This window comes from Elephantulus edwardii, unplaced genomic scaffold (genome assembly GCF_000299155.1).
Source record: "Elephantulus edwardii isolate Elephantulus edwardi_28Jun2011 unplaced genomic scaffold, EleEdw1.0 scaffold00192, whole genome shotgun sequence".
In the NCBI taxonomy this organism is placed as follows: domain Eukaryota; kingdom Metazoa; phylum Chordata; class Mammalia; order Macroscelidea; family Macroscelididae; genus Elephantulus; species Elephantulus edwardii.
The window spans coordinates 2918676-2932961 of record NW_006399942.1 but is presented as its reverse complement, the minus strand read 5'-3'; the positions used below and the strand labels follow the sequence as shown (position 1 = coordinate 2932961).

General features: G+C 36.6%; 1 protein-coding gene across 3 annotated transcripts in view; it reads right to left on the bottom strand.

Moving 5' to 3' along the window:
* Positions 1-14286, bottom strand: part of RUFY3 (RUN and FYVE domain containing 3) — a 136500-nt gene that overhangs the window by 59770 nt on the left and 62444 nt on the right. Inside the window, exon 2 of one of the 3 annotated variants that reach the window (XM_006896824.1) lies at positions 13426-13479. The exons of the other annotated variants lie outside the window; for them this stretch is intronic. Coding sequence (XP_006896886.1) covers positions 13426-13479 — 54 coding nt within the window. The remainder of the gene's footprint in view (positions 1-13425; positions 13480-14286) is intronic. 3 annotated transcript variants of the gene reach the window in all.

The following is a 14286-nucleotide window of genomic DNA, read 5'->3' as shown; positions in this document are numbered from 1 at the left end:
GGATTGGTGGAAGATCTATTAACAATCTCCGTTATGCAGATGACACAACCTTGCTTGCTGAAACTGAGGAGGACCTCATGCACTTGCAGCCTTCAATATGGATTGAGGCTCAGTATCAAGAAGACAAAGATTCTCACCATTGGGCCGACTGGCAACATCAGGATATGGTGATGAGATTGAGGTTGTTAACAGCTTTAGTTTGCTTGGCTTTACAAACAACACTCTTGGCAGCAGCAGCTAGGAAATTAAAAGACCTATTGCGATAGGAAAGTCTGTTGCGAGGGACCTCTCCAAAGTACTGAAGAGCATGGTGTCACTCTGGAGACTAAGGTGTGCCTGATACAGGCCATGGTCTTTGCAATCACTTGTTATGCATCAGAGAGTTGGACAATAACTAGGGAGGACAGAAGGAGAACTGATGCCTTTGAGCTGTGGTGTTGAAGAATATTGAATATACCACGAACTGCTAAGAAAACGAATAGGTTCATCCTAGAGAGGGTTAAACCAGGCTGCTCCTTGGAGGCAAAGATTCTGAAGCTTCCTCTGACATACTTTGGAAATATTGCAAGGAGTGACCAGTCCTTGGAGAAGGACATCATGCTTAGGAGGGTGGAGGAGCAGCGTATGAGAGGAAGACCCTCTATGAGGTGGACTAAATTCAGTGACTGGGACAATGTGGATAAGTGTGTCAGAGACAATGAGATTGGCACAGAATAGAGCAAGGTTTATGGCTGTTGTTCACAGGGTCACTATGAGTTGCAGGTGACTTGATGGCAAATAACAACAAACAAACAACTGATGCTTAGAACATACTGAACTATAATAACTTTGGTAGAAGTTTGTATTTCACAAAAACCCATATAATCTCAAGAGTGGAAAGGAGTTTTTACATAATTTTATTTTGTTACAACATTCTACTGAAATACTCTATCAGTTTGTTTAACCCCTTAAATGGGCTATATAAGCATAAACAAATCTAGTATTTCCCATATTAATGTGCTGAGACTTCTATGATACCTTGTAAAACTTTCTCAAGGAATAAATAACCCAGATTCTTCATACTGCCCTATCATCCATGTTTGTTACTTCCAGATTGCTCTACTTAATAAACTTCCCTTCAAGCATCATTAAGAGAAAAGGGAATACTTTCCAATCAAATCTATGAGATCAGTATTATCCTGACACCAAACTCATACTGATATCCTAATGAACATAAATCTGCAACTGTAGATTAGGAATATCTCTTTCCCTGCTGCTGAGTTGGAACTCATTCAAAGCTGACCAGGAGACTGCCCATTTTTTCTCCATAGAGCTACAAGTGGATTTGAACTGCCAGAGAGATGTCACTTCTGGGTTGCTGTGTTGTTGTTGTTGTTATGTGCTGTCAAGTTACTTACGACTCACAGCGACCCTATGTACAATAGCTCTAAACTCTGCTCTATCCCGTGCCAATCTCACTGTCTCCCACACACCCATCCTGATAACCCCTGTCACTGAATCAATCCACCTCATAGAGGGCCTTCCCCTGCTGTGCATGTCCTCCAAACCTCTCAAGCATGTCTCTCTCCAAGTCCCGGTCTCTCCTTACAACATGACCAAAGTATGTCAGATGAAGTCCCAGAATCCTTGCCTTCAAGGAGCAGCCTGGTTTACCCTCTCCAGGATTAATCTGTTTGTTTCCTTAGCAGTCCATGGTACCCTCAATACTTTTCTCCAGCACCACAGCTCAAAGGCATCAATTCTCCTTCTATCCTCCCCAGTCACTGTCCAACTCTCTGATGCATAACAAGTGATTTCAAAGACCATGGCCTATATCAGACGCACCTTCGTCTCCAGAGAGACACCATTGCTCTTCTTTGTACTTTGGAGAGTTCCCCAGCAGCAGACTTTCCCATCACAATATGTCTTTTAATTTCCTGGCTGCTGCCATGGACGTGCTTATCAAGCTGGGCCAAGAAATCTTGAGAACAACCACTTGGCCAACTGACTGGAACAGATCTATATTTGTCCCCATTCCAAAGAAGGGTGACCCAAAAGAGTGTGGAAACTATAGAACAATATCATTGATTAACACTTCTGGGTTAGCAACATAATATAAATATATAAACAAAAATTCTCAGTGAAACATAAAGCAAATCAGCAACGTATAAAAAGGAATACTATGAGTAATAATATGCCAACAATTAGATAATCTACAATAATTCTTTGGAAGATATTGATTTGAAAAGAAAAAGCTTGAAGAGACCTATTCCCAAGAATGCAAGGTTGGTCCAACATATAAAAATAAATCAATATAATATACTAAATTAATAGAACATAAAACATATACCTTCATATCATCTCAATAGAAGTAGATAAAATACATGACAAAATTCAACTCCTTTTAATAACAAAAACACTAAAAAACTTTAAGAGGAGAATTTCCTTAACCTGTTTTAAAAAAGTGTCTATGAAAAACTCACAGCTAACATGACAATGATAACAGATTAAAAACTTTCCTGAAATATCAGAAACAACACTATTGTTTCTTAACATTTCTTAACTGGTCTCTTAACATTTCTAATCAACTCTGTACAGAAGCTTTAGTTAGGGAATCAGACAAGAAAAACAAGCAAAAGGAATGAAGAACTTTATATACAAAGAGGAACTGAAACGGCCTTTTTTTTCCAAACAGAAAGTCTTAAGGAAGGTATAAAAACACATTAAAATTAACATATAAGCTTAGCAGGGTTATAAAGTACAAGATCAAGAAACAAAAATCAACTACTTATAATGAACAGTACAAAAGTGAAATTAAGAAAATATGTCTATTTATAATAACATCTAAAAGAATAAACTATTTTGGGATAAATTTGAGACAAGCTATGTGCAAGACCTGAAGGATGAAAACTAAAGAGATAATTCAAAGAAATTAAAGGATGAAATGAACAGGCATTTCAATACAGATGTGTTTATTGATTAGAAATTATTAAAATGGTTGTTGTTGTTAGGTGCTGTACAGTTAATGATGATGCACAGTGACCCTATGAAAAACAGATTGAGACCTTGTTCTATACTTCACCATCCTTATGACCTCCCCCATGTTCAAGGCCATTGTCGTAGTCACTGTGTCAATCCATCTCATCAAGAGTGGTCCTCTTGTTCACAGACCCTCTACCTTTCCCAGCATGTCTTTTTCCAAGGAATGGCCCCTCCTGACAATATGCCCTAAGACCATGAGATGAAAGAACCAGAAAACATTCTGGTTGCATTTCCTATAAGACAAGACAGAGTTATTTGTTCTTTTGGTTGTCCATGGTATATTCAGCACTCTTTGCCAATACCATAATTCAAAGGTAGAGATTCTTTCTCCTCTAATGGAACTACATAATAACCCCTTTCAAATTTCCAGGTAACTTTTTTCAACACAAATTGATCATAAACATCACATGAAATGCAAGGAATCCTGATTAGGAAAAAACAATCTTGAAAAAAGTTTAACACTGGAGGACTGTAATTTTTTTATCTTAAAATTTACCATCAACAACGCAAGATAAAAGTAAATAACTCAACTGAAAAATGGGCACAGGATATGGATAGACACTTCACCAAAGAAGACATTCAGATGGCCAACAAGCACATGAAAAATGTTCAAAATCCCTAGCTCTAAGAGAGATGCAAATCAAAACAACTATGAGATATCATCTCACCCCAGTCAGAATAGCAAAATTTAACAGAGTAGCAAACAACAAATGCTGGCGAGGCTGCAGAGAAACTGGAACCCTTATTTACTGTTGGTGGGAGTGTAAAATGGTGCAACCACTATGGAAGGCTGTATGGCGCTTTCTCAAAAAGTTGCAAATAGAGATACTATTTGATCCGGCAATTCCTCTACTGGGAATACACCCTAAAGAAACCAGAGCTGCCACCCAAGGAGATATATGCACACTCATGCTTATTGCGGCTTTGTTCACAATAGCAAAGAGCTGGAAACAACTCAAGTGCCAATAAACAAACAAATGGATAGAGAAGTTCTGGTATATTTACACAATGGAATATTATGCAGCATTGAAAAACAAGGAACTTATGAAATATGATTCAAAATGGACGACCCTGGAGGACATTATGCTGAGTGAAATATCTTAGTCACAAAAAGACAACTATTGCACAGGGCCACTGTTGTAAAATGGAACTGACACTGGGGTTGAGGAAAGATAGAGAAGGAGGGGATGAATGATGCATACTGCATTGAAATAGATGAAGGAGAAAACTGTTTTAAAAGGGATATATGATATGATTGGGTCTTACTGTCGTGACAGGAGTCCAAAATGAAGTCTGCAAAATGGGGGGGAAGGGCTTGCATAACAATGAAAGAGTTTTTCTTTTCTTTTTCAAGGAGAAGAGTGAATTTGGGGAAGGGGGTGGGCAGAGAGGAAAGTGCAACAATGAATGAATGGAAACCCTAAGTCTCTGTAAACTTCCATTAAAATGAATTTTAAAAAAAATTACCACAAGGCAATAGTAATTCAGTATCTATGGTACTAATAGACTTCAACACACCACTATTATCAAGGGATATGACAACTCAAAAGAAACTTAACAATAAATAATCAGCCAACTCGACCTTGTGAATGTATTCAGGGAACTGTACCCAACCAAAAGTCAATTAACTTTCTTCTCAAGTGCACATAGTACATTCTCTAGAATCCATTATATATTAGGACACAAAGCAAGTCTTAACAAATTAAAAAACACACCAAATAATACAAAGTATCTTCTCAGATCACAATGCCATAAAACTAGAAATTAACCACAGGAGGGTAGAGCTTAACAAAACCACCCATGTGGAAACTGAGTAACTCTCTGCTAGAACTTGACAGGGTTATAAAACAAAGAATGAAATAAAAAAGTTCCCTGAAACAAATTAAAATGAAAATACAACATAGCAAAACCTCTGGGATGCAGCTAAGGCAGTCCTCAGGGGGCAGTTCATAGCAATAGACACATATATTAAAAATGAAGAATGAAGAAAAATCAGTTATCTAAAAGTCTCCATCAAATAGAAAAAAACAATCTAATTCTACAGCTTCTAGAAGAAAGGAAAATATAAGAACAAGAGCTGAAAATCAATGAGACAGAAAACAGAAAAACAACTGAAACCATCTAGGAGCTGGTTTTTTGAAAGGGTCAATAAAATTGTCAGAGCAGTGGCAAGCTTAACAAAAGAAAAAATAAAAAGAGAAGACACAGATAACTTAATTAAGAAATGACAGAGGTGGTATCACAACAGAACCAGATAAAATTAAATCAATATCAGAATACTATAAAAATCTATACTCTGATAAATTTGAAAACACAGAGGAAATGGACAAATTCCTTGAAACTCATGCCATATCCACACTGACAAGGACTGATTTAGAACACTTGAACAGACCCATCAAAAAAGGAGAAAGTGAACAGGTCATAGAAAGACTTCCCCATAAGAAAAGTCCTGGACCAATGGCATCACAGCTGAATCCTACCAAACATTCAAAGAAGATCTTTCACCAATTCTACTTAAATGATTTTAAAAAATTGAAAAAGAAGGAACACATTCCGAGTCATTCTATGAAGCAGACATAACCCTAATATCAAAACCAGGCAAAGATATTATGAAGAAAGAAAACCACAAACCAATCTCTCATTAATACAGATGCAAAAGTTCTTAACAAAATTCTAGCTAATAGGATACAAATGCACATTAAAAAAAAAATTCATCCTGACCAAGTGGGATACACAACAAGTAAGCAAGGATGGTTCGATGTAAGAAAAACAATCAATAAAATTCATCAAATTAACAAAGCAAATAACAAGAACCATATGATTTTAGCAATTGATGCAGAAAAGGCATATGTCAAAATCCAACACCCCTTCCTGATAAAGACACTCAGAAAAATTGGAATAGAAAGTAACTTCCTCAACAAAGTCAAAGTATATATGCAAAACTAAGAGCCAATATCATTCTCAATAGAGACAGACTAAAAGCATCTTCCTTGTGAACAGGGACCACTGTTAACACTTCTATTCAACATTATATTGGAAGTACCTGCTAGGGCAATATGACAATAGAAGGAAATAAAAGGCATCCAGATCAGAAAACTGATGGTAAAACTTTTGCTATATGCAGATGATATGACAGTGTACAAAAAAACCCCCTCAAGGACTCAACCAAAAAATGTCAGAGCTGGTAACCAATTTAGTAGAGTGGGAAGGTATAAGGCCAGTATCCAAAAATCTGTGGATTCCTCTACAGTAGCAAAGAGAACTCACAGAAGGAAACCAAGAAAGCAATACCATTTACAACAACAAACCACAAATTGGGAATGTATCTAACTAGAGTCACTAAAGACCTATAGAAAGCAAACTACAGAACATTTCTGCGAGACACAATAAAAGACCTAAAGAAATGGAAAAATGTGCCCTGTTCATGAATAGGAAGACTCAATATTGTGAAAATGACAATTCTATCAAAAGGAATCTACATCCCAATACTGATACCAAAAAACCAAAATGCAAAAACAAATATGATGGAGAGAAAAAAATTAAAAAAAAATATGAAAGATTAGATAGAAAAGTATTAAGGAAAACAGAGGAATAAAAAGAATTATTCTATAAGGATTTTTTTTTATAGTGTACTCAGTAAAGAAGTTAGTCACCAGGTCTTTGTTCCTTGGAGCTGCTGGGTAGTTTTGAACTGCCAAGTGTTCAGTTAGTAGCTGAATGATTAATCACAGTGCCACCAGGGTTCCTTTGTTCTGAATATAAAGGGCAAAATACATTTTATTTTAGATATATGTTGTTATTGTTGTTGTTATGTGCCGTCAAATTGCTTGCAACTCATAGCAACCCTATGTACAACAGCCCTAAACCCTGTGGAAGCATTCTCAGTATAATTTTCATTATATTTCTATCATCATATACTTGTATCCTATATTGCAAATACAATTAACAGTGATAAGAAAAGATGCATTAACTAGTAGAGACAGTTTAAAGAGAAAAAGGAGTATGTAGGGCTACCAGTTCAGCCTTTAACTGGTGCCAACAATTAAAGGCTGGAACATTTTACAAAGGTTTTCATTCTGTATAACTTAGTTGTTAGAGCTCAAACTATGGCAGAGATAGAGTATAGGTTATTATTGTTATTGTTTAGTGCTATCCAATAGGTTCTGACTCATGGCAATCCTACATACAACACAATGAATCACTGCCCTCTCCTTAATCGCTGCAGTGCTTATTTGTTGTGTAAGTTATTATAGTGTCTTTCAAACTGCAAGTCACAGTCTAATTATTGAGTAAAAATTTATTTTGTGCATTCCACTAAAGGTTATGCTTTACACCAAAGCTTTTGGTTTAATATATATGACAATAAATGACATGTCCACTGTATTCTGATGAAAAAAAAAATACTTTTACAGGGGAGTCTAAGAACTCTGAAGAATTTTGATGTGGTTAAGACCATAAGCTCTCGAACTAGCCTGCTAGAGTCTAAACTCTACTAGAATTCTTCCTAGTGTGTGAGTCTGAGAAACTTTTTCTTTAACTTTTTATTTTGACCTAACAATAAATGGGAGTTATGGTAAATAACAGACTTTATCTAGTTTTCTCCAAAGATAACATCTTATAAAACTGTAGTACAATATGACCAGTGTACTGATATTCATATAGTCAAAACACAACATTTCCGTCATCACAAGGACATTTTACGGTCTTTTTTTATAAAGAAATAATTTCCTCTTATACTTTCTCCCTAACCTCTCGGTTAGTTGGCTGTGTACTGTCGAGTCAGAATCTATTCATAGCTGACCCTCCAGTGGGTCTACAGAGGCAATAAATAACATGGGAGGAGACTGCTCTGCTCATCCTTCTCCCATGGAGCAGATAGTACATTTGAGCTGTGTACCTTTGCACTGGCAGTGCAATTCCTTACCATTAACCATCAGAGCTCCCTATGACTACTAATCTATTATCAGTTTTTATGGTTTTGCCATTTGAATTATATAAATAGAATCATACAGTATAAAAACTCTCTATATTGGCTGCTTTTTTTTACCCTCAGATGTCCTCACCAAGTTGTGCCAAGAAATCTGGAGGACAATCACCTGGCCAATTACCTTAAAGAGAGCCATATTTGTTCCCATTCCAAAGAAAGGTGGCCCGACAGAGTGTGGGAATTATTGGACAGTATTAATATCATGCAAGCAAGATTATGCTGAAAAATTATCCAAAAACTGGAAAAGCACATCAACAGAGAACTGTCAGATGTGCAGGCTGTTTTAGAAGAGGCTGTGCTACCAGGAATTTTATAGCTAATGTTTGGTGGATCTTGGCTGAAAACAGAGAGTACCAGAAGAATGTCTATCTATGTTTCATTGACTATGCAAAGACATTTCACTCTGCGGATCACAACAAACTATGGCTAACTCTGAGAAGAATGGGAATCACAGAACACTTGATGGTGTTTATGTGAAACCTCTACTTGGACTAGGAAGCAGTTGTCAGAACAGAGCAAGGAAACACTGTATGGTTCAAAATTGGGAAGGGTCTACGCCAGGGATGTATTCTGTCTCCATATCTTTTCAATCTATATGCAGAACAGATCATCTGGGAAGCTGGGCTCTATGAAGAGGAACGTGGCATTAGGATTGGAGGGAAACTCATCTACAACCCGTGTAATGTTGATTGACACAACCTTGATTGTGGAGACTAAGGAGGACCTGAAGTGCTTGCTGCAGAAGGTCAAGTACTGCAGCCTTCAATATGGATTGAAGTTCAAGATCAAGAAAACAAAGATTCTCACCACTAAGCCTACTGGCAGCATTCTGATGGATGGTGAAGAGACTGAGAATGCTCACAGCTTCAATTTGCTTGTGACTCCTGGCTTGGCTCTACAATCAACACTCTTGGTATCAGCAGCCAGAAAATCAAAAGACTAATTGCATTTGGAAAGTCTGCTGTCAAGGACCTCTCCAGAGTACTGAAGAGCAACAAAGTCAGTCTGGAGATTAAGATGTACCTGATAAAGGCCATGGTCTTTGCAATTACTTGCTGTGCATCAGAAAACTGGACAATGACTAGGAATGACAGAAAGAGAATTGATGTTTTTGAGCTGTGGTGCTGGAGAAGAGTATTGAATTTACATCATGGACTGCTAAGAAAACAGGTTTGTCCCGGAGATGGTGAAGCCATGTTGCTCCTTTAGGGGCAAGAATTCTGAAGCTTCGTCTGACATACTTAGGCAGTGTTACAAGGAGGAACCAGTCTTTGGAGAGAGATGTCATGCTTGGGAGGGTGGATGAGATGATTGACTTGGTAATTTGGTAATAGGGGTAGGTGTGTCAAAGATGGTAAGGTTGGCTCAAGATAGAGGAGAGTTTTGAGCTATTGTATATAGGATCGCTAGGAGTCACAAGCAACTTAACAGCACAAAACATCAACAACAACTAACTCTGTAAAGATTTATCTAAGTCACTGCATATATTTAAATATTATTTCTTCATATCATAGGCTTTAATTTCTTCATTCATAATAAAAAGTTGTGAAGAGTAAACAAATTAACACGTTACACATGTAAAAATTGTAAGGGTATATTAAGAACTCAGCAAATGTTAAGTACTGCCTTCTAGAAATAGAAGTGGAACAACTCAACAAAATGTTACTGAATGAACTATTGAATTTTGAGGCAGTGAATCTTAACTCATAAGAAAATATGGTAAAATGTGGTAAGGAACCAGAAGGCAATTCTGAGAATGTAATATATTCCCACTTCTAGTAATGTCTAGACTATTTCAACCTTCAGAAAGTTATGTTGTAATGTGGGTGATGACAAAGGCTTATATTGAGTGTAGAAGGAAATTAAATATTTATGCATAATGTACTTTAGTTTATTTAATCTTCATAATTTTTCTGGTGAGTCTGAGATTTTTTTTTAAGGCAGAAAATAAGAGCACATTGAGGTAAGGTACAAGATAACTGAACAATGTTGTAATCAGAGCATTCTAAAAAGTCACTTATTGTCATCTATTCTATTAGAGGAGTTACAGATACATTGAATATAAAATCAAATCAGTCTTTTCTATATCATTTTAAGAAACCAATTCATCAAAAACATTTCAATTCTGACAAAGATATAGTAAAATTGTAAAAATCTTAGAGTTTTGTTACTGTAAACGTAACTGTTCAAGAGATAGGAAGCCAGTAAGGCCCTTTACCTATGAAAAAGCTAGACTGAGAAAAACTGGATGAAATATGTTTACGGCATTGAAGTCTATGGGGGAGAGAATAGTCTAAAAGTATTAAATTTTAGGGCATTATTTTATCGTAGGAGTATGCAATGAGGGTTGCAGAGTGGATTATATTTGGGGGTGGGGGGGTTTGGGGCGGTGCGGGGGGATTGTGTACCAATGAGGGAGTTTTTCTTTTGCTTTTCAAGGAGAGGAGCAAAGGGGGGGGTTTGTGCGGGGAGAAGGGTGCTACAATGAATGAATGGAATTCTAAAATCTCTGTAGATGTTCATTGAAATGAAAAATAAACAACCTAAATGTAAAAAAAAATTAATAGTAAAAAAAAAAAAAAAAAGCTAACTGGGAGGGGAGCTCTGGTGGCCTAGTGGCAAGGAGCTGCAACTACAATCCCAGAGGCACACGGTTCGAATCCACCAGATGTTCTGCCGGGGAAGGAGGGGCAATCTCCTCCTGTACCAGTCAGATCTGATTTGACAGTACACACACACAAAATAATAAAATAAATAAATAAAAAAGAAAAAGCTAACTGGGGCACATATATAACAAGAGATATTGTATATCCTAGTGTCAGAAATTATTAATAGCTGACCATCCAGTGGATATTCAGAGGCATAGGAGGAAACTATCCATCCTTCTCCCATGGAGCAGCTAGTGGATATCATGTGCCTTTGGGAAAGCAGCAGGAGTCCTCCTTATCACTAGACCACCAGACCTCCTCTTAGAACAATACCATCCTTCTCAGAGTCTGAAAGCAGGGTATTCCTCACATTCTAGGTTGTTGTGTGTAGCTTTTACTCCATAATGTATATTTATTCTTGTGACAAGTACTCATTTACAAAGCTTCCAATTTACATAATACAGTAAAATTCTAGAATTTCAAAGTGAGGGGGGAAAAATGAAATAAAGACAAATGAGAAAGGCCTTCCTCGTCTCCATTTTTGTTTTTCTTTGAAACTACAATCCAGACAAGTTTTTCCATAAACAGGTCTTTAAGAAACATTATTTCACTCAACTCTTAATTTGCTAAAATCATCAAGGTCATTCAGCTCATATCTTGTAGTTATTTTATGTACCATTCTGTTGCAGCTCATTTTATTTCAACTGTAACAACTATTCACACAAATTCTGCAAAACCAAAATTAAAAACAGAAAGCTGACTCTCACAATTGGCTTCTTACATTAATATTTTCAATTAAATGACATTCTTCTTGGGCCGAGTGACAGAAAAGAAATTCTTAAGGACATAAATCATGTTGATTCATAGAGATCACTTTCTATAGCACCCTTAACAGCAATGGAATGTATAAACCCATACGGTGCTTAGTAAATAAAGATGATATGATATTGATGACAAAAGTAATAATAACAGCTAACATAGTAAGTTTAAGAGAAAGATGGGCATCTCGTGTGCTATTTACAGCCCCTGAAAACCTGCTGGAGGGTCAGCTTTGAGTTGGTTCTAATGCAACAGCACTTAGTTTGCATACAAGAAATCAGAGAAAATGGCCTCAGTTCTGTCTACCTCAGTGGCATTAAGTCAAATTTTAACTCACTGGGATCCTACAGAACAGAGCAGAACTGCCACAAAGGCTTTCCAACACTGTAATCTTCCCATTTTTCCTGCAGTATAGCCAGATAATTCAAACAGTTGACTTTTCCGTTTGTAGCTGACTCCTTTAACTACTCCTTCACCTAGCCTCCTCTGAAACCAGAACCCATTACTGTCAAGTCAATTCAGACTCATGGTAACCCTCCTTCAAGTTTCCAAGCCTGTAAATCTTTATGAAAGGAAAGCACCTATCTTTCACTTGTGGAGTAATTGTGGGATTCAAACTCTTGACCTTTAGCCCAAACACATAACACACTACATTATCAGGTCTCCTTTAGCTTCTGTTTAGCATGGCCAAATCTATTGACAGTATTGTCCTAGGTCTCATAAAGATGACCGAAAGCTCAAGACATCATATGACAACAATCTGGAACAAGGGGTGCATCATAAGGAGGGGGGAAGAAAATGTTCAACAATGGAAAAAAATGAAAACATTTTTAAAAAACAACAATGAAAAAAAAAGTTTCATTCAATCTCTGCTCTCAAGTGGTTTACATTTTCATTGAGGTGACAAAAGAATTGAAAAATGTATAACCTTTACTATCCACATTCTGCAGGACTTGAGCAAATGAAAACATGTGTGAGTTCAAGTGATTAGAGAGCACTTTGAGAAGTTGTCATGAAGACTGGGTTTGGCAGGTGACAAAGGGGGAAGAGAAGGTAGAGTAAGTGTCCTGGGTTGTGAGAAAACAAAAAAAGGAGAGAAGAATGTGGGTGGGTCATGTATAGCAGGGAGTGTAAGGCCAGACCAGTCAGACTGATAGGTGTGTGTATGGAAGGGGATTACTTGCTAAAGCAGTTGATATAACTTCAGCTAACTTAAGAGAGTGGGAGGATGTAAAATAATATAGGAAAGTGGAGCCCTTTTTTCTATTTCTATTACAAAATCTCTAAGTGGCCATAACCAGAATGGCAGGCTATTTATATTACAAAGCTGTTAATGTGATAGAAATCTACAAATCAGAGTAACACCCCACAGCAAAATATTAGAGTTCTGGTTTTGCCCTTCTTCCCTTCTTGGAAACTTCTACAAACTTTTCTTTTTTTAACATGAGTGATTAAAAAAAATATTTAAGACTTTTCAACAAATTAAAAACAGTCAAATAAAACTTTGGTAGAATATTCTTTCCACTTGTTATTTCAACATTCTAAAAGAGCAACCTAAGTGTATATTAATGCTACCTTAAGGGAGTTTTGATGGCCCAATCTATACGGAGTTACAATGCTAACCCAAAGGTTGCACCTGTCTGGCTGTTCGAATGCACCAGTTGTTCTGAGGAAGAACATGGGCAATCTTCTTCAGTGTTATTTATAGCCTGAGGAACTTGCTGGAAGGTCAGATATGAGTGAATTCTGACTCTACAGCAGTGAGTGAGTGAATGCTAGCTACTTCACCAGGAACCACAGTGGCAAATGTGCGTACTCCAGTTACTGCATGGAAGTGAAACCTAAAGTTGACACTCTCTCATATGAAAAACAATCAAAAAGCAATTAGAAAATGGAAAGACTAAAAAAAAAAAAGAAAAAAAAGCTGAAAGATGTTGGTGTGGCACGCACCTTCTGTATCATCACGCATTTGTTCCACCAAATCTGTCAAATCCTCCCAAGAGTCTTTGCAAACGGCAAAAAGAAAGGAAAAGAAAGATAAAATGTCATGCAAGCCAAGAAAGGAAAATGCTACTAAAAACAAGGTTTCAAAAAGAGATAACTGAAAGGTAGGTTCCTAGAACTCAAAATTCTTTTTGCTTAATCCAGAGATAAACAATGAAATGGGCTGATAACATACCTGAGGAGGATCAGAACACTAAAGAATTATCTACTACGCATGTGAAAAATGTCTCAAATTATGATTGGTAATTTCAGTTTTTAAAAAAGGTATAAAGGTACTTTATTAAAACGGAATGACATTTTCTTTCCACTGAAAATAAAAAACATGCTCTTTGTATGCTATAAAATCTAAGTATACTATAAAATTTCATTTTAGATTTCTTTTTATCACTTCCAATGAAGCTGTTGTATTTTGCAGACCCAGGACAAATATGATGATGCAAACTAATGCCTTCTGCAAAAGAATAAAAAGTCCAAACAACTTTCCTGTCCTTGTACCACCAATTACTTCTCCTTCCCCAAAGCAAAAAATAAAGGAAAGGATATTGATTTGAATACAGACAAGTTACAATTCAATAAAGCCAAATGTTTATTCTATATAAGTGCAGTGCTGTCTCTTTTTACTATAAATTCAATATTCTTTTTTTCCCATAATTATATTTTATTAATTTTCATAAACATTTACAGAGATTTTGGGTTTCCATTCATTCATTGTTGCACTATTTTCTCTACCCTCCTCCCAGTTTGTTCTTGTCCAAATACCACAGGCTTGTCAAAGCCAGTTCTGATTAATCTTCTTTGTCAGTGTGT